The 20,197-nt window shown below is 36.9% G+C and overlaps 1 protein-coding gene across 7 annotated transcripts in view; it reads left to right on the top strand.

Moving 5' to 3' along the window:
• The window catches only part of FAM135A (family with sequence similarity 135 member A), a 73,590-nt gene that overhangs the window by 33,337 nt on the left and 20,056 nt on the right, over window positions 1-20,197 (top strand). For 2 of the 7 annotated variants that reach the window (XM_086608294.1, XM_086608292.1), the window contains 8 exons: window positions 1,349-1,426; window positions 4,580-4,629; window positions 6,368-6,523; window positions 13,459-13,532; window positions 13,839-13,993; window positions 14,692-14,695; window positions 14,854-16,608; window positions 18,609-18,769. In XM_086608294.1, coding sequence (XP_086464420.1) covers window positions 1,349-1,426; window positions 4,580-4,629; window positions 6,368-6,523; window positions 13,459-13,532; window positions 13,839-13,993; window positions 14,692-14,695; window positions 14,854-16,608; window positions 18,609-18,769 — 2,433 coding nt within the window. Of the gene's footprint in view, window positions 1-1,348; window positions 1,427-4,579; window positions 4,630-6,367; window positions 6,524-13,458; window positions 13,533-13,838; window positions 13,994-14,252; window positions 16,609-18,608; window positions 18,770-20,197 lie in introns of all 7 variants that reach the window. The other 5 variants (XM_086608295.1, XM_086608296.1, XM_086608293.1 and 2 more) reach the window with 5 other exon arrangements.

Below are 20,197 nucleotides of genomic sequence, written 5' to 3'. Positions count from 1 at the left end.
CTGAGGCTTTTTCTTTATAGAGGCAAAAGTTCTGCTACAGTTACGATGCAAAGAGTATTTCAGTGTCAGTTATCTTAATACTGAGGCAAACACCCTGTTGAAGGAATGACTCAACTCTTGGTCTTCCTTTTAAGGACAAAGTGTGCTTTTTCCCAAATAGAGTATGCTGGCACTATTGTTGTTGCAAAGATAGGCTTGGACTAAATCTCGATGCTTAAATGTTTCAGATAGGACCTTCAGTTCCCCTAAAACATTCTTACAAAAAAAAAAAAAAAATGTATATATATGTAATAGAAAAACCCGAGCCATTGATTTGCATAGTTGGGTTGTATCTTTCAAACCTCACTGAAGTCACCAAAAACATTTTTATAAGCTTCATTGGAACTTGAGTCAGATCTTTTGTCATTTCTGTGGGTAATTTAACTTACGTTTAGGAACGCAAGCTTCAACAGAAATGCTCAAAATAAATATATGAAGAGAAAATTACTACTTAGATTTGACATTCATTGTACATATTTTGCTGACTTTTTGCTGTGGGTTTTTTTTTGCTATTTAAGTTTCTGCTAAAATTACTTTGTTTCCTTATTTGTAAATCTTGTTTTCATTTATTTCAGTTATTTTGTACATATATTGATTGGGGCAATTGATATAACAAAAAGGACTAATAATGTAAATATTAATTATGCTACTATTACTCACCTTTTGCTCATGAAAAATAACTAATACCTACCATTAACACTGATTTTTCTCAAATCCATCAAGAATGGGAAAAAAAAAAGGCTATGTTTCTGTGATGTCTGTAAAGAAATTGAAACTCTCTGGACTTCACAAAGGACACAATTGTCATTTGTATTTATTTTTATTTTTTAAAGTAAATGAGCTGGTTTATATTGGAGATTTTGTGTGTGAAATTTAAATGGACTTGGCAGAAGAGAATCTCTCAAGTCCTCTTTAAATCCCAGAATCGTCGCTTTTTTGTTTTAAAATGAGTTATTACCTCTTTAATTTTGTTTCTTCTGTTTGCTTTGCTATTGCTCTGTCATATAATTTTGACACAAGACAGTGATTTTGCAGAAGCATGTGCAGACAACTGTTGGACTCAATAACTGTAATTTAGCATTTAAATATTATTGGGTTTAGGAAATAAAAAAATGCTAGCTTCATGTGTATTATGAGTGATATCTAATCTAGAAACTGCACTAAAATTACATGCTTTCATGTACTGATCTAATTGCACTAATTGCTAGGCTAGCAATAAGCTTTTTTACTAACTTTAAGGCAAATAATAAATCACAGATGAAAAAAGGAGTGTAGTAACTAGTGATATGTGTGCAATCCCTATAACTAGCCAAGGCCAGCATGCAGGTCCTTTATGAACGCCTTCTCAGAAGAAAATATCCACGAACCCAGAGAGACGCCTACCTAGGTATGTTTCCAAAGCAGGTGATATAACCCCTCAGATTTTTATTAATAATATAAAACATTATATTCTTATTAATAATACAAAATATTATATTCTGATTAATAGTATAAAATATTCTACTATTTTGTAAACAGGAGCACCATTTCACTATAGTTGAACTCTGATGAAGTCTGCAGAATTGAGCTACTTATTTTTAGGCTGAATATAGATAATAACATGAGAAATTTTTACTGTTTCTTGGTTTACTGTTGTTCTATTTTACTAAATGAAAATTATTTAAGAGTTCAGTCATTTGTCACCATTTTAATAAAAGAGCTAAAAATTATAGTTTCATTTAATTAATCGCAGACTCAATTTTTTAGATAATTAAAGACTACTGTTCCTGAGAAATCTTTCAAGTTGCTTCGGGTATCTGAAGGCTTGATTCTTCCAAACTCTACACAAGACTGTGTAGTTAAACAGTTCTTTTTATTATCTTTATCAATGATACGGACCAGGGGATCCAATGCACCCTCAGTAAGTTTGCAGATGACACCGAGTTGGGCAGGAGTGTTGATCTGATTGAGGGTAGAAAGGCTCTGCAGAGGGATCTGGACAGGCTGGATCGATGGGCCAAGGCCAATTGTATGAGGTTCAAAAAGGCTTAAGTGCTGGGTCCTGTACAATGCTACAGACTTGAGGAAGAGGGGCTGGAAAGCTGCCTGGTGGAAAAGGACCTGGGGATATTGGTCGACAGCCAGCTGAATATAAGCCAGCAGTGTGCCAAGGTGGCCAAGGAGGCCAATAGCATCCTGGCTTGTATCAGAAATGGTGTGACCAGCAGGATGAGGGAAGTGATCGTCCCCCTGTACTCGGCACTGGTGAGGCCACACCTTGAATACTGTGTTCAGTTTTGGGTCTACAAGAAAAGACAAGAGAGACATCGAGGTGCTGGAGCATGTGCAAAGAAGGGCTACGAGCTGGTGAAGAGTTTAGAGCACGAGTTATGAGGAGCAGCTGAGGGAACTGGGGTTGCTTAGCCTGGAGAAAAGGAGACTGAGGGGAGACCTTATCACTCTCTACAGCTGCCTGAAAAGTGGTTGTTGCGAGGTGGGTGTTGGCCTCTTCTCCCAAGTACCAAGCAAGAGGACAACAGGAAATGGCGTCAAGTTGCACCAAGGGAGGTTTAGAATGGATATTAGGAAAAATTTCTTAACTGAAAGGGTTGTCAGGCATTGGAACAGGCTGCCCAGGGAAGCGGTGGAGTTGCCATCCCTGGAGGTACTTAAAAGACGTGTAGATGTATGTGGTGCTTAGGAACATGGTTTAGTGGTGGACTTGATCTTCAAGGTCTTTTCCAACCTAAACGGTTCTATGATTCTGTCCTATGACTTTCTCAAAGCTTAAGGTGCATTGGTCCATATCTAAACAGCCAGTTCTCCCTTCGGAGAGGTCATTGTTGGCCTGATGCTGACCGAAAGACCATAGTGCTGTTTAAGCACAAGGAAGATTGTGATGGGAAAAGAATAAAATGACAGTTCAGTCTCATAGTAGATCACCAGCTTAGTTGTCTATAACTGCATTTGGGTTTTGTTTTTTAAAAAACAACTATTTTGGTTTTTAAAAAATAAACAAAACTATTTTTTAGCAGAGCTAGCAAAATTGCATCATATGTTTGCTGGGTGAACATTACTGCTGTTAAATGTTAATATTTAATTTCCTTTTGTCTTGTCTCTATTTTGTTTGTTTTTTTTTTTTAAATATAACATTGTAGCTTGGGATTTTCCGTAACGATTTGAGACTTTTAGAGTTTTAAATGTTGTTCAAAGCATATTCTCAATTGCCGTGTGATAAACAAGATAATCAGTGTTGTGTCTCATAAGTAAGCCATTTAATTTTTTCAGTAATGACCAAATTTGTGCATCCACAAACACACCAAAAGTAGTATCATATCTTAAGCTGCTTTCATATATTTTCAGAATAATTATCAAGTACTGTTTAGCTAATGTAGGTGTATGTAGTTTCTTTGAAAAATATTTCTAAACTTGTTTCAGAGAACTTCATGCATTTCCGCAGGTTGTATATTTTTTCAGAATTTTGAGTTGTGTGAGTTAATTTGTTTGGCATTAAGTTTAAACCTAAATATGATGAATACAATTAGTTGAAAATCAATATATGTTTACCAAATCTAGATGGTATCATTTGAAGATAAGTTGAGTAAACACACTGTTTCCATTCCGTTAACCTACATGCGTTATCCATATCCTAAATTTATTGTTGATGTATGTTTTCAAGAAACATAGTAGTTTTTTTCCTTAATACTGTGTTTCAAAAATGAATTTAAATATAAATATTTGTTACGAACACTTTGAGGGTTTATAAATTGTTCCCTGTTACTGGTACGTCAGATATAGAAGGAAATCAAAAGATAGTACTAAATTATTATTTAATTGATCAGATTTCCTAAGGTAGGATAGGAATAATTAACAAGGAAGAACATCTTACGTGAAGGAATAAATCTGTTTTCTTTATAAGTCAGTCATTCGAGGTTGAGATCCAGTGTAAGCTGCCATACCATGGAAGATTGATTTGCTCTTAACATTGAGCTATTGAGAGAAAGATCAATTAAGGAGCAGTTTTATTTGACTAAAATATAAATCCTCAGACAATTAAAGAATTATATTTATAGTCATGCAGCTTGAAAATCAGGTAGATAATATACCTGTAGAAAAATGGTATTGCAATAACGTATCTCTGGAAAATTTGAGGTAGAAGAGGAATTCTCTTATCTTGGTTGCGAGCAATGACATTACTGCTGAAGAGCTGAGCAGCTCTCAGTGGATAATCTGCAAATTGTATGTTGAAATTACAGTATTTTCAAGTATAATTTTGAATGGAAAATTGTTATCCTTGACAAGGTATCATGATAAGTGATGCTCAATTGCAAACCTTTTTATTATTAATTGTGTTCTGTCCTCAATCTCAGAAATTAGTAAGAAATTATTATAATGGGAGTTTATAATTTACTTGGTTTAAAATTGATTGTGGTACTTAATATGGCTTCAAATTTTATTTGATGGGCTCTTTTACGTTTTAAAATTGTTTTGTGAGATAATTGGTTTTACTCTGCAACTTGGAAAGTACAGTTTTCATGGATATATCCTCTCATCTTTCCAGAGAACATAGATGTAGAAGTTCGTCTTACAGAATTGTGTGAAGAAGTAAAGGTACCATTTTTTTTCATTTATTAAATAAGTGAAATAACTATAAAAGCAGAGTATGCTGATTTCATATGCTATTTGCGAATAAACTGTTTCAGTGATTACATCCTCTATGTTTTTTTCTAACATGTATCTCAGCTACTCCTCATTCAAAGAGAAATTGCTGGGCTAACTCCAACACTTGACTATTGATCTAGTGGCTTGCTGTGTCAGTAGTAGCCATGGTAACTTTTGTATACTGTGAAACTGAAGATTATAGAAAGGTGGATTACTTGTATTAAAATCTCATTTTGCATTTTCTACATTTATAATTTGAATTCTTTGGTTTTGATGGTATCAAATAACAATGATAGAAGTTCAAGCAGTAGTAGTAAGTTGTACAAAACCACCTTCTTCAAATCATCCCCTCATCTGGAAGGACTTCTATTTGCCCTGCATTCTCAAGAAAACACTATCTACTTCAGATTAGTTGGATATGTGTCCCCAACTCTCTCCCTAGACAGAACTAGCCCCAACTACATCGCTAATTTCCTTGTCACAGTGAAATTTAAAGCACAGGTTTTAAAACTTTTTTGAAAGATTGTCTGTGCTTTGCTGCTGAGTGAGCCATCTGCCTGACTTTTGACAAACCTTTTGTTACTGTAGTAGTAGTATAAGTGCAAGGAAATGTAACACTGGCTTTAAAAGGATATCATTTTTATAACTGGAGACAAAGCCAGCACAGTTAGCTCTCTATGGGCAACTAACTAGCTTACTTCATATGTTAAGGTTTTTTTTACATTTACATAGCTTCTGTAAATTCATTTGGTACCTATGATACTTTGTTTCGCCCTTAGATGCCTGCTGAAGTATGTTTGTATTTTTTCCTTTTTCTTCTTTCTGTTCTTTTGTGCAGTTCTCATCAAAAGTTCTTCCTCCTTCTGTTTCCACTCTCTCCTACTAAGCTCGTGTTTCAGTATTGGCAATCCTTTTTTCTACTTGCTTTTTTGTATTGCTGGAGTTGAGTCTTTACTATCTTTACTTTTTAAACCATTTGCCTGAGTGCCTTATGTGCCAGCAATGAGGTTCTGAAAAACTATATTTTTTTTCTAAAATGGCAGGGAACATATGCCTAGTAGTCTACAGTTGGCTGGCATGGAACTGTATCACAGGATTACAGTACTTTGTTAAGAAAGAAAAACTTACTTCGTACTGTGTTTGTCTTGGTGTGATCTGCTTCTGAGACGCTTATACTGTAACACTGGTTCCTGAGCGTGGTTAAAGTGTATGTAGATATATAGCACCATATAAATGTTACTGTGAGTTGTGACTATTCAGAAACAGAGATTCAGTTATTCAGTTTTTATAATTGTATCAAATTTGGACTAACATAGCGAGTATTGATTTTCTGGTTTGGATTGCTGATTCCTGTTCCTTTCAGACATGCTGTATTTTTGCACCTTAGAAAATACAACAAAATTCAACAGCTGCAGCTCAGTTATGGTTGCCAAAAATTGAATTCTTGCTTTAATATAAGCTTAGGAGTCCTAATCCTAAAAGACAACTGGATAATATTTAAAGCAATAATCTGTTAGTTTTGTAACATAGATTAATTCAATTCTGATACTTAAACAAAGCGGTTCTCATGTGGAAGTTACTTTTTAAATTAAAATTCTCACTAAGATAAAGTACACTTTTTTTTTTATTCTTCTCTGTACATTATGGTCTCATCTGTTAATCATGTAAATATGTTTTCCTAATTCAGAAAATGGAAAATCCTGATGAACTGGCAGAACTTATAAATATGAATCTTGCTCAGCTTTGCTCACTTCTGATGGCTCTCTGGGGGCAATTTCTGGAGGTCATTACCTTACAAGAGGAGGTCACAGCATTGCTAGCACAAGAGCATCACACGTTAAGAGTAAGTATTGACTTTTTGGGAACTCTGGCATGTTCATACTCTTACTGGGGTACATTGTTAAGGAGCACCTCTGCTATGAAGACAGGCTGAGAGAGTTGGGGCTGTTCAGCCTGGAGAAGAGAAGGCTCCGGGGTGATCTTACAGCAGCTTTCCAGTACCTAAAGGGGGCCTACAGGAAAGCTGGAGAGGGACTTTTTACAAGGGCATGTAGTGATAGGACAAGGGGCAATGGATTTAAACTGAAAGAGGGGAGATTTAGATTAGATATAAGGAAGAAATTTTTTACATTGAGGGTGGTGAGGCAGTGGAACAGGTTGCCCAGAGAAGTTGTAGATGTCCCATCCCTGGAAGTGTTCAAGGCCAGGTTGGATGAGGCTTTGGGCAACCTCGTGTAGTGGAAGATTTCTCTGCCCATGGCAGGGGGGTTGGAACTAGATGATCTTTGAGGTCCCTTCCAACCCAAAGCATTCTATCATTCTATGAAATGTGTATCAAAATGAGACTCGAGATTCTGATTTTTCTAGTTTTATTTGGGAAGCTTAGTTGGAATCATAAAGGGAGCTTTTTTATTGCACTTGTTAGCTTGTGTATCCTGTTGTTAGAGCTTATTATTGGAATATAATACATAAAATACATTATTTATGTTTACGAACCAAGCAATTCCCTGATCTTTTGAAAAAGAAATGCAGTTCAGAAGGCAAATTGCAGCTTGTGGAGTACGATGTGTTTGTGCAGTATGATGTATTTTTCTGCAGGAGCAATGCCTACTGCCCACTCTGCATTTTACTTCCCTGCTGCATTTAGGCTGCCCGCATACATCATAAAACAGTGTACATTCCTTCTGACTTAAGAATTTATAACGCACGTAAGCCTTGAAAAGTCTCTCAGTAGGATTTTAGAACAAGAAGAGGTGTATCGGAAATGATCTGGCATGTGAGTATGTGTATACATGTATAAAAATACATATTGTGAGTACCCGCACACATGGTTGATCTGTATATGTGTATATACCGACACAAAACCACAGCCATACTGGTTCCCATAGTGAAATATTTTCAAATATGAACTAAAGCGTTACCCTTACTTACTAATATTTTTCCCTCCCGTCTTTTGTGGCCATGGATTCGAAGAAACCTAACATTTTAAAGTTTTTAGAGTGTAAGATTCATTACGACAAAACCAAAAAACCAATGACAGCCACCACCCCTACTCATCAAACACACAGCTTGATGCTGCACACAGCTTGGCCTGGTATCTTTACTGTCTGACTTGGCACTCCGTGCGTTTGTCTCACACGCATTATGGAATACGTCGTTTTAAGAGACTGTCCGGAGGCGCCTCTTGCACAGCTGTTTGCAGAGAGCTTGTTAGAAGGTCTCATTAGTGAGAATACACGTTATCAGTGCTTTGTACTCGTCACAACCCGAAACAAAGCCTATTTGAAGGCTTTATTTCTTAGAGATCTTATTTGTCTCACCTGCATTTCTGTCACTTGCATCAAAGCCCTTTCTGTTTTGGTTCTGGAGGGGAAACTGATTATGAAGGGTACTTGGATTGTGGTCTTACCTACAGACTGGATAAATCACATTGTTTAATGAGGGAATCATAGTTGTGGAAATGGCCTATTCTGGAGAATAGAGGGAATCTTTCAGGAAGAAGAGCTTAAGGCTTATTTGTTAAACCTGCTAGCTGTAGGAAAGTCTGAGCGTTTTCCTAGCTATCTGTGAATCTTACTTGCCTTTCTGTGCTTTTTGCGTAAATTCTGAAATTCTTCAAGTTAACTAGTGGAAGGTATGAAACGAATACAATTTCATTTAACCTGCACTTGCATGCGGCTGCTGGCACGTTAGTGTTTGTACAAGTATATATTTAATAAAGCCAAAAGAAGTATTAATACTTTTATTTTTACTACTTCAACATTTTTTTAAAAAAAGAAGAGACTGCTAATTATCATGTATTTACTTTCTTAAATGTGGTTTGGTTTTAAATCTCTGTAAGTCATTCTCTCTAGCTCTCAAATACCTTAATTACTGAATTTCACTGCAGTTATTTTAGGGAGCATGAATCAAAGTAGTGAATTGAGATATTGTGCATATTAAAAGTATTTCTGTGATGCTTTCCAGTTTTCAGAAAATTTCAATAGGAGTTCCCTTTCTCCTTTTTTTTTTTTAAAAAAAAAACAGCAAAGTATAATTCCATGCCTGCATTTTTTTTGTTTCCAGTTGCTGCTAAGCCCACTTGTTTTGTTACCTGTCACTACGCATAAATAGACTTGTTTCAAGCACCACATCATATTTAGGTTTTGCTTTTTTTAATAAGAAAAAGGCAAATTATTCTTGAATAAAAGCTGTAGAAATATTCTTTTCTGGAGGTGTGAATCCACACTTGCAGCATAGTGGTGTGAGGATGAAGAGTCTTCCGTAGTGCTCAGTGTAGCTTGCTAGTGAGGGACGCCGAGTCTCTAAAACTTAGTAGCCTTCTAAGTTGAGCCCGGAGGCTCAGTGACTTACTGTCACTGAAAAAGTCGTGCTTATTTTATTTTTCTAAAGAAGTGGCTAATTGCTATTTCTTATTGAGTTCTGCAGTTACTGGATACTCCATTACCTACCCAAACATTAAAGACTGAAAAAGAGATGCAGGATGTGGGTAATCTTACACTTACCTTTTTATTTAGAGCCTGATAACGAAGAGCAGGCAGGCTGACTCTAAAATTCAAAGAATACAGCATCGAGAAGGAAATTCTACCTGAGCCAACTTACAGACAACCAGCAATGTGTCATTATTTAATTTTACAAGCACTAATTTGCAAACATGACACTTGTTTTCTGTACTCCAAGATGCGAAGAGCTTGTGTGAATACTTTGCAAATATATGTAAAAAGACATGGCTTCACTGGGCTTACCACATGGCAGCAATACATAAATTCAGTAAACCTTTAAATTAAAAAGAGATGGTAAATTTGAGCCTTGACATTTTTAAGAACGTGTTTGGTTGTTGATTTTTGGATCTTGTTTTGCAGTGCTTAGTGTAATAACTTGTATTACTAGTCTCTTGATGATTTATATTCTGAGGGTTCATATAAACTTCTTGTGGGAAACGTGTGACAATCATGTTTTAGTAGAGGCGTTATCTGCACGTGTCAAATGATGCTGGCTTTCTGGTTACTGAATGTAGTTGAAATTTGAGAGATGACCTACTAATTCTCCTCTGGAGAGAATATCTGTCCTTTCTGAAAGGAAGATTTTTGTACTATACAAAATTCTGTCCTTCTAAATAGTCTCTTTTATTTTGGAAATGGATACTCTGTTGTGTTCTCTAACCTTACCTTTTCATCTTGCAGTATTTACAGACTATACCCTCCACAGGAAATTACTCCCTGGAGAGGTTTAGTATTAATCTAAGATGAATGAACCTTTTCAGGAAATCATTCATCTGACTGATTTAGATATTTATATTAAAATATGCCTGAGAAATGCCTCTCGTCTGTATTTGATGACTTTCACCCTCTTTGCACAGATGCTTATGAAACAGGTACTTCTGATGAAGTGTTGTTAGAAAATGAGGTTATAATGAAATAATATATTTTAAGTATTATTATTTTAATAATTTTAGTTATTTTTATGTATTTTACTTAGAGTATTTAAATACTTAACTATTTAAAAATACTTTAAATATTAAGCACTGCATAAAAAACTCAGGAACGCTTCAGGTATACTGGAACATCCATCAACTACATTATCACACTGATAGGTTTACAACTGCATTTTATTGAGAAGACTGTTTAGAATATATTATTTTCTGTTACAAAAACTAGTTCACCTGTTTGTTCCATAGTGACATCTTCTGGTAGGTCTGAACATGCTCTTCCAAAATTATTTATTTCAGTGTAATTAGTCCGAAAAGAATGACAACTCAGAACTAAGATCTCAGACTGCTGCTCGTAAACGCACTGGGACTCAATATATATTCCATACCAGTTTTTCTATCCGATTTTTCCTGTTCTTCTCTTTGCATTGAGAGGACCACAAAACCCATAGAATCATAGAATCATAGAATGGTTAGGGCTGGAAGGGACCTTCAAAGGTCATCTAGTCCAACCCCCCTGCAAGGAACAGGGATATATATCTCCAACTAGATGAGGTTGCTCAGGGCCTCATCCAACCTGGCCTTGAACGTCTCCAGGGATGGAGCATCCACCACCTCTCTGGGCAACCTGTTCCAGTGTTCTACAACTCTCATGGTAAAAAATTTTTTCCTAATATCCAATCTGAATCTACCTCCCTCTATTTTAAAACCATTACCCCTTGTCCTTCCCATGATTTTGGGAAGTCTGTAGGCACTAGGATTCGCAGAAACAATTTCCTCCTGCAAAGTCATTGTGGAGTCAGCTCAAGGCAGTAGCGCCGGAGTCACTATCACCAGCCAATAGTCATTCTGGTTGTGCAGAGCCTGTTTAACAGCATCCTAGCTAATGCCTTGGTCCTTCCATAAGTTAAGCACTGATTAAACCTAATAAACTGCTGTTGTTTGGGGGTTTTCTCTCTCCTTAGTGTTGATCTGTGTGGACTTTTAGAGCTTGCTTTCAACTAGTCTTATACCGTTGCTACTATGTTCAGAGCTGTCTGGAGCTAATACTGAGATTTCCTTCAAAAGCACTGGAATTACTTAAACAATCACAAATAGGGTTTATTGCTAACAAAAAAAGCTCTCCTCCTGAGAGAGTGGCAGAATGCTAAAGATCTGGTCTCCATATAAATCCAGTTACTTTGTGCAGTAAAGTGATTGCTCACATCTAAAGTCAAAACCGCCTTGCTTGCCTCCTGGGAAACAGCTTTATGCTCTTTCCTTGGCTTGAACCACAGACATCTACAAATTGGGCAATATTCCTGTTACTATTTTATTTCCTATTACCCGATTGATTAGGATCTTTAATTCATTTTTAAATTGCTTCAGTTTAGAACACTAACCAGTCCACTCTTCATGATCAGTTGTTCTAAAATCTAGTTTTTAACCTGTAAAATTGTCTCAAAATCTATTGTATAACAATCTTTTCCCTTTCTGGGGGAAAGGTTGGGGATTAGCTCTGACAAAGTCATGTGTTTGGAAGGTAGATGCCTGTTTAGAAAAGCCAGCTGGGAAAATGCAGAGGAATACTTAGGAACACTGATTCTAATCCCATGTGTGTATGCATGAACTCCTAACATAGTTTCTGAAGGAAAGCAGATCCATCTTTTGTGTGTGTGTCTGGTCACTGCGGAGAGTCGAAGTTGCATTTACAAGGAAGTATCCAATTTAGTGTTTTCTTTTTTACTTCCAAAACATTTTCCATGACTATACACAGATGATGTTATCACTGAGATTAATTTTATATAATACAGTAAATTGAATTCTGGTTGGGACAAGACTTCCAGCTTCTAGCACAGGTTAGAGATTGAGGGTTTGATGTTTGTGGTTTGAAGTGGTTGGGGTTTTTTTAAGCACCTTGGAGCAGTTTTTTTACAGTTTAATTAAAAAAAAAAAAAGAGGAAAAAGTTGAAACTGCAGAACCTAAAACTTCATCCAAATGGTACTCTCTATAAATGTATGCTGGGCAGTATATCAGGAGGGAGAACTAACTCCCTGCAGGTGCTTATCCCTGAAGAGAAGTTAGTCTCGAAAGTTTGGTATTTGCCAGTTAACACACAGGATTTTCCCAGTGCCATGTCTGTGCTCAGGGTGGACAGGGATGCTGGACGCAGCTCTGAGCGTAGTGAAAAAGCTGAGGGAACTGAACTAGATCTGATGCCTGCTCCACCAGATACGCCAAGATGACCCAGAATATATTGAGGAAATAAAAGAGTAGAGGTCCAGGAAGCGATTGGTAAATAAATGATTGACTAAGTAGACTAGCTACATACGTGGTTCTCTAAATGGAATAGAAATTTTGGTTTTATTGATATAAGCAAATTGATGTTTATGCTCAAGTTAATGCCCAGGCAGTTGCCAACAGCCACTGTACAGCACATTCTCTTTTTTCTATGTTCTGTTACAACAAACGAGATACTGTCATACTGCATTGAATTACACTTGTTTTTGATGCAGGTAATTGGGCACTTGCAAAAATAAAAGTTCTAAAAATGCATCTAGATTGAATTAATATTTTTATGTAATATTGGAAATGTGAGAAATCTTGTCTTGCAAAACATTAACTTTGGGGTTTCTATATACTGCATTTTTAATACATTATGGTTTTATTTGTAGTAAATTAGTGTATAATTCACACTATTTCCATACTATGTATTTGATGGTAAAAAAAATACACTCCTCTATGTTATAAAATACCATTTTAGTATTGTATGGTTTATTGACTTCAGGTGTATAATTAAGTCTTTAATACAGTGCTTGTAATTAGCATACATTTTGTTATTGTCTTTGTCATTTGCAGCTGAAATCTTTACAAACAAAAGGGTTTTTTGCACAATAGTTTACTGTAGGCTAGATAGTATTCATGGAAAATTTGAAACATATACTTTTCTGTATTTTGAGACTACAGAGTATCTAATGGATTTCTACTTCTGAAGGTAATCCTCAAGCGTATTCAGAAGTGTCCATCAGTCATGTCCTTTCTTCTTATTGAAATTTCTCTGAATATTTTTGTGTGTTATTGTTTCACGTGAGCTTGATTTGGATGGTTGATTTCTTGGTAATCAAATTTTCAGCACTCGATTGAATCTAATGTAATTCCCCTCAGTCTTCCAGTGCACAAATTAAAATTCTCGTTTCAGTTGCTAGTCTTGTCTGTGGCATCCTCTTCCCTCCCATTAAGAATGAACATTTTAAAAAAAGTAGCTGTCTCATACATTCAGATTAATAACATTGGAGTGTAGGAATGCTGGTGGATTTTCAAAAGTTGTATGTAATATAAAATAAGCTCTGACTTTGTTTGGATCTTGTAGGTGCGCAGATTTGCAGAAGCATTCTTTTGTCTTGAGCATCCTAGGCAAGCTGCCCTTGCCTATCAAGAACTACAGTGAGTAGCCTTTGAAGTGCACAGTATGTAACATGTAATACTGTTATTCTGCAGCTTATGTTGTGCAGAAGTACTGTCTTGCAAACATACCTGCATAACAAGTTCAAGAGAAACTTACGTTTGAAATAAAGATTTGAAGATTTTTAATGAAAGTTATATAAGAGGTTATTAAATAACTTAAAGCTATTTAATAACTAATTAGTAGAAAAGCTTCTACTAAAGTGAATTAAATTACTGCTAATTTCTGTTAATGTAAAAATAAATAGTTCTGTTTTTTTCATGTAGGGCTATGTTGTTTTCTTTCAGTGCTCAAAGTCATTTACAAATGTGTGCAGCTATCAAAAACACTTCCTTCTGCAGTTCTCTTCCACCCCTCCCTATTGAATGCAGTGAACTAGATGGAGATATGAACTCCTTGCCTATAATCTTTGAAGATCGATATTTAGATTCAATTACTGAAGGTAAACCTACCTCGCAATGCAGTTTTCGTTTTGAAGAAATGAGAAAAAACTATGTAAAACCTGAGGTGTTTTTTTTTACGTTTCTTGCTAGCTTTAGAGGAGTATGTTTATTTGCTAGGAAATGTTACTTTGAGTTTTGAGAATGTGTGAAGTTCTATAATTACTAGTGGTTTATAACTTCAGTTACCTGCATAACCTTGTTGTAAACAATCTTTTTTCTTACTTTTTCCCCCTCCCCCCTTGCTTTTTTTGGTGAAAGATCTGGATGTACCCTGGTTGGTAGTTCAGAGTCTTCCAAGGTCAGAGTCCAATAAGCTGGATAAATTTGAAGCTGAAGAAGGTTTTGTAGCTGGTTTTACTAGCCCAGAACTGAAAATAAGACCTGCAGGTGCCTCCAACCTTTGGCATTCAGAAAGTGAAAAGACGCTAACAAAAACTTTGAAAGGGAAAAATGAAGATGCAAATAAATCCAAAGTTAAGGTTACTAAGCTCATGAAAACAATGAAACCTGAAAACACAAAAAAAGTTGTGAAGCAGAACTCTAAGGACTCTGTGGTCTTAGTAGGCTACAAATGTTTGAAAAGTGCAGCACTGGAAGATGCCTCTAGAAGCTTAGAAGGCAGGCCTTTGTGCAATGCTAATGAAGGGCTGGACCCTACATTAGGTGGATTACCTTGTGATACAAAGACCTGCACCAGGCAAGTGAGTCAAAGAGAACTTCCATCTGGAACAGAGAACATCTTTTCCATCTGGAAAGAGAACTTGCCATCTGGAACAGAGGAAAAAACTGCCAAGACTGAAGGTGGCCAATCAGGTCTAGGTAGCCCCGTACACTGTGATAATGTGGATATTTTTGGTAGACTTACTATCTCCCAGACAGGTTCTGGAACAATACAAGCAGATAGTGCTCTGCAGCCTAAAGGTACACTTGAAGGTTGTCATGGAGGTCAACCAGCTTCCTCAGGAGTCAGGACAATTGAGGTCAAACCAAGTAATAAGAATCCCTATGAAGGGGAGAAGGTAACTGTTCACATTGGATCATGGGCTGAGTTTCCGCAAGATGGAGTGCAAGGAGAGAATTTGCAAACACCCAATATTCAGTCTTCAGAATCTGGAAACAAATTAAATACAGGAGAACCGGAACCAGTGCTTGAAAAGGAAGATATCCACGAAAGAAACTTCCAACATACCAGTGACATCTTGACAAAAATGAAAAGTAATCAGCCTACTCCTTCTACAAAAGAAAGTCAACTTTCTGCAAGTGGAGACGTGACTAAGTTACCAGATGTTAGTGTGACGACATATGCGTCTTCTAGGTTTTCAGATTCAGGTGTAGAAAGCGAACCAAGTTCTTTTGCAACTCACCCCAACCCTGATCAGGTTTTTGAAAATGTTCAAGGGCAAAGCACATACAACGGTGAGAGAGTATTTCCTCAGCTTTTGCTAAAACCAGACTGTGCTATAAAAAACGCAATAGAAAGCCATTGCACTGAGAGTACCAGCGCTGTAAGTGAAATACAGTCATCCCTGACATCCATAAATTCTCTGCCTTCAGATGATGATGAGCTGTCACCTGATGAGAATTCAAAGATATCTGTTGTACCTGAATGTCAGCTAAGTGACAGTAAAACGGTATTGGATCTTGGAGCAATTGACTTGCCAAAATGTGATGACAGTAAAAAATCAAACACCAATTTGCAGCAACATTGTGTTGTATTTTCAGGGCACTCAGACAACAAAACTCTGTCTATACATTCCTCACTCTCAGGAAGACAAGATCTTTTACGCTTAGTTGTTTCAGATGAGGCTACGTCTACTGATGCAAAGAGTTACAGCCCACAGGCAGACCTTGGCACAACCTGCAAGGACTCTCAGGACCTTGAAAGGCATCTTAACACTACAGAAGAAACAGTTAAATTGCATTTGGAAATCACCTGTATGGGTGAGCCATCTGTGGTTTCAGGTTCCTCGTCTGTAAATGCAGTGTATGAGATGGAAAAAACAAATGAAGGAAGATATCATGAGCCTTTAGACCTAAAGGAGACAGCTGAAGAACTGTCAGTAGCTAAAAGTGAAACTGGTACAGATAATCCTTCTCCAACCAGTAGTACTGACATGGTAAAGCAAGGGCTTGTCGAAAACTATTTTGGCTCTCGAAGCAGCACTGATATTTCAGATATTTGGCCTATGGACAACAGCAATCCTGTTAGCCCTCAAAAGGAAACACATGAAAAACAAATTATTTGCTCTTCCCAGCAAGATGAGGAAGAAGAGGAGGATCAAGAAATGATTGAAAATGGGTATTATGAAGAAACAGATTATAGTATATTAGATGGAGCTTCCAGTGCTGACCAGGATCGTGGCTCAGCAGAAGAGAGAGCCCTGAGATCTGAAAGGATTGATAGTGGGCATCTGCGAGACGGAATGACTGTGCCTCCTGTCTGTACTCCTGGTTGTCTGTCTTTTCCCTCTTCTCTGAGAGACTCTCCTTGCAATGTTATCTGTTCTTCAAGGAATAAATCTGATGCAATTACACAACAGCCAGGCAGCACATCCTACAGCTCAGCTTCATCTGTTTCCTGGTATGAAAGCTCCCCAAAACCTCAAATGTTAGCGTAAGTGATTGTTTTAAAACAAAGTTTTTCACTTTTAGAAATTATGTTAATACACTATAGGAGGGGAAAAGAAGCATAGTTAGGCTCCAGAGTGCCCCTGGGACTGTGGCTTGTGGATTCTGCATGCTCAAGTAACATCAGGTTTTAGATGTTCAGACAGAAAGTGTGTCAGCACTGAATTCCTTCTATCAGTTATCTTGTAATTTCATGTGATTTGACAAACCTGAGGGAAAACACTTTTTTTTTTCTTTAATATGTTCCTTTTTAGAAAAATAATCATTCAGCTTAAAAGTGATGTCATAATGGCAAGCATAGGAAAACGTACTTTGAGTTTAAAAGCATTCCGTAACCAGTTGTCCATCTAAGTAGTTAAGTGAAGCAAATGTGCAATGCTAGCCAAGGTGACAGCCTTATTTTTCAATCTTAGCTTCACGTATGCAAAATGTAACACCTCAGAGACTGTAGTGCTCTTAATTACACTGGAATTTGGATACCAGGAAAGTCAAATTTAGGGGAATATCAGGGATCCCAGATTGCACATCCTCTTGCTGTAAACATAGGAGTTTCCATAGCTCCCTGCTGCTAACTGAACATGGGAAGCAGCAGCCCAGTATGTTGTATTGGAAGTAAAACGTTGCTATCAGAAAGAAGAAAGCTTAGAAGAGAGGTAGAAACAAGGAGAACGCTAAGCAGGCAGAAGAGATGAAAGAACAGATCGTTAGTGGTAAGCAGCTGAGAAAACGAGGAAGGATTGAGCAGTGGTGGAGGAGAGCAGGTTAGAAGTGGACAGAAAAGTAGCTTCTGAAATACTGGAGAGTGGGTATTGGTGTGGAATGGGAGGGATGAAAAGCAGAGGCTATTTAGAGTGTTCTTTAATAATAAAAGAAAAAAGGAACTCAGAGTAAAATCAAGGACTTGGCCTTGGGAAAGGCAGAGTCTCCTGGAATGTGGGATAACTGGGATTCCAGAGGGCATGATCTGCTCCATAGCAAACCAGCCTTGGTACATTCAGTTCAGAAAACATGCCTCGAGTATGAACTAAGTAACTTCTGCTGTGGAGTGATAAGACCAGCTGCCTGCAGTGGTTTCTGTTCAGGCTGACTTGATTGAGGATTGCTCTTGCCAGTGAGTGGGGAGTGAGATAAAGATAAAGCTGGAAATAGAGAACAAAAAGTAGAATGGGAGGAGAACAGTGAGCAGGCGGAAGAGGATGGGATACAACAGGCTGCTGAGAGGGATCATGCAGAACAGACGGATTAAGGAGGGTAAGAAGCATAAGGAAGCATGAAGCTTGAAGTACTGCAGGGAAACTGATACGCAATTAATTAAATAGGAAGGTCATACACAAAGAAACTAAGGGAAGGGGAAGAAAGGAACACAAAGAACTCCTGGCATGTGGGGACCTCAGTTATTAGAAAACATAGTGTATGCAATGTCTATACAATATTCATACAAGATCTAAAAGATCAGATGTCTGGATCTGGCTTCTTCTGAAGCAAGTGTCAGTAATTCAGCCTACCAGAGGGACTTTCTGGTGAGCACTTACAGCACTGGCTCCAGCTCTCTACTGACAAGTTCTAAGTTTGACAAGAGTTATCAAAGTCAGTAGAAATCTTTACCTTGACTTCTGATTGGCTATAATTCCTATAATTTTCTTACTACGTTTAAACAAAGCTGTTGCTTGCTCAAGACCAGAACTAGACCAGAATCTTCAATGATTTCAGAAATACTTCATAGTTTGCAGAAGTGTTCCAAGGAGAGAAGAGAGTAGAGCTTGAAACATCAATTTTGTTACAGAGGAGAAGGGGCTATAGGAAGCTGCAATAAAAAATATTTTGAGGATCTGGCTTGTTTTGTGAAGATAGTAGTTGATAAATATATTTTCCTTTGTAACAATTACATAGAAGACAAAGTAAAAAGACAGTAGAAAACTGTATCCTAGGAGACCCTACGTTTGTCTGGCAATAGTAAATATTATCATAAATATGGTTTCGTTCCAGTTTCCTACAGGCTAAAGAAGAACTGAAGCAGCTTAAACTTCCTGGATTTATGTACAGTGATGTTTTCAGACTGGCTTCCTCATTACCTTATTTCAGTATGGAAGAGGATGACTGTTCAGAAGAAGGAATACATCTTATAGTCTGCGTCCATGGCCTAGATGGTACGCTGGGAAATGTGATACTACATGAGATAGTAGTTCAGATTTCCAGTCAGGTTTAACTTTCGTCATTTGAACTCTGAACTGAGTGCTTCTGAAATAGGTTCACTGGAGAGAAGTGGAAATATGACATTGTGCTGCTACATTTGACAGTGTGTTCCATAGAATTGTTTAAATTAAGAATTTTATGTAACATTTGTCTTTAGTAAAACTTTCATGCACATAAATCCATTTTATGCCATAGTTCACATTAGATACGTCTTCCAGTTTTTTATGTCATATGGATGTTTGTCCATATTGTGGTACTAGAGTGGAGTTACTAACAAAACAGTTTTGTTTAGAATTTGTAGTATTACATTGTCAAGGAAAATAAAATGTGTGTATCTTGTTAGGAATAAAGTAGTATAGGTAAAAGACAGTCAAGTGTTTATAAGATTTTAAAGGGCTAGATTACTGAATCACAGAATGGTCGAGGTTGGAAGGGATCTCTGGAGATTGTCTAGTCCAGCTCCCTTGCTCAAATCAGGGTCACATACAGCAGGTTGCCCAGGACCCAAGCCGGTTGTTTTTATAATATTTCCAAGGGTAGAGACTGCTGTAGTAGAAATGAGAAAATCTCTTGCGAGTTGAAAGAAGGATTGGAAAGTTTAAATAGCTTGAATATATTCACTTGCTTTTAAAGCATACGAACATGTTAAGAAATAATATCCCCTCTAGTTGAAATATGCATGGCATTCTACCATCAATGTTTTTGTCTTTTTTTGAAAAACTTCTTAAATTACCAATGTAAGGAAACACAAGAGGACAATAGGTATAATATTGGACTGGACTGACACTTCACAGTCGTCTTGTTCATTTTTCAAATTCCAAAGTTAAAAAAAAAAAAATGAAATGACAGAGTAGCTTTTCTTTCCTCCTCTGGGCAGAAAGCATCCTTTGTTAAGCACTTTTAAAACAGAACTCAGAAGTATTCCTTCTTACTAGCTTAGGTATTCAAGTGCTATTGTGTGCCTAGAATTGACACAGAAGTTAACTTGGCCAGAACACCTGTAGTTAAAAAAACATCTTTGAAGCCTTAGAATAATCCATATAGTTCGAATTTTCTTATGAGGTGGCAAATTCTTAAAAGTTCTTTCCTATTAATGACTCATTTAAATAAAAATCTTGTTCTCTAATTAAGGCGGAAAGGGTACTGTTTTTTCAAAAGCATACATGATCCTTGATGTAGAGAAATCTTCAGGATGGTAGTTAAACTAGCGTTTATTGTCTTGGATACCAGTCTAAATGTGTCTTTATCTGCTGACAGTCCACTCTGTCTTTTTATTCTATGAAAATGTTTACGACTTGCCCTTATTACTTGCTCCTTCATTGAGTTCTTTAAGCTAGGTCTGAGTTCTTTAATTGACTTTTATCAAAGTTAATTAGGTTTTC

The sequence above is a fragment of the Tauraco erythrolophus genome, chromosome 2, assembly GCF_009769465.1.
Source record: "Tauraco erythrolophus isolate bTauEry1 chromosome 2, bTauEry1.pri, whole genome shotgun sequence".
In the NCBI taxonomy this organism is placed as follows: Eukaryota; Metazoa; Chordata; class Aves; order Musophagiformes; family Musophagidae; genus Tauraco; species Tauraco erythrolophus.
Note: the sequence above shows the minus strand (reverse complement) of the source record. Positions and strands in the feature narration are given on the sequence as shown.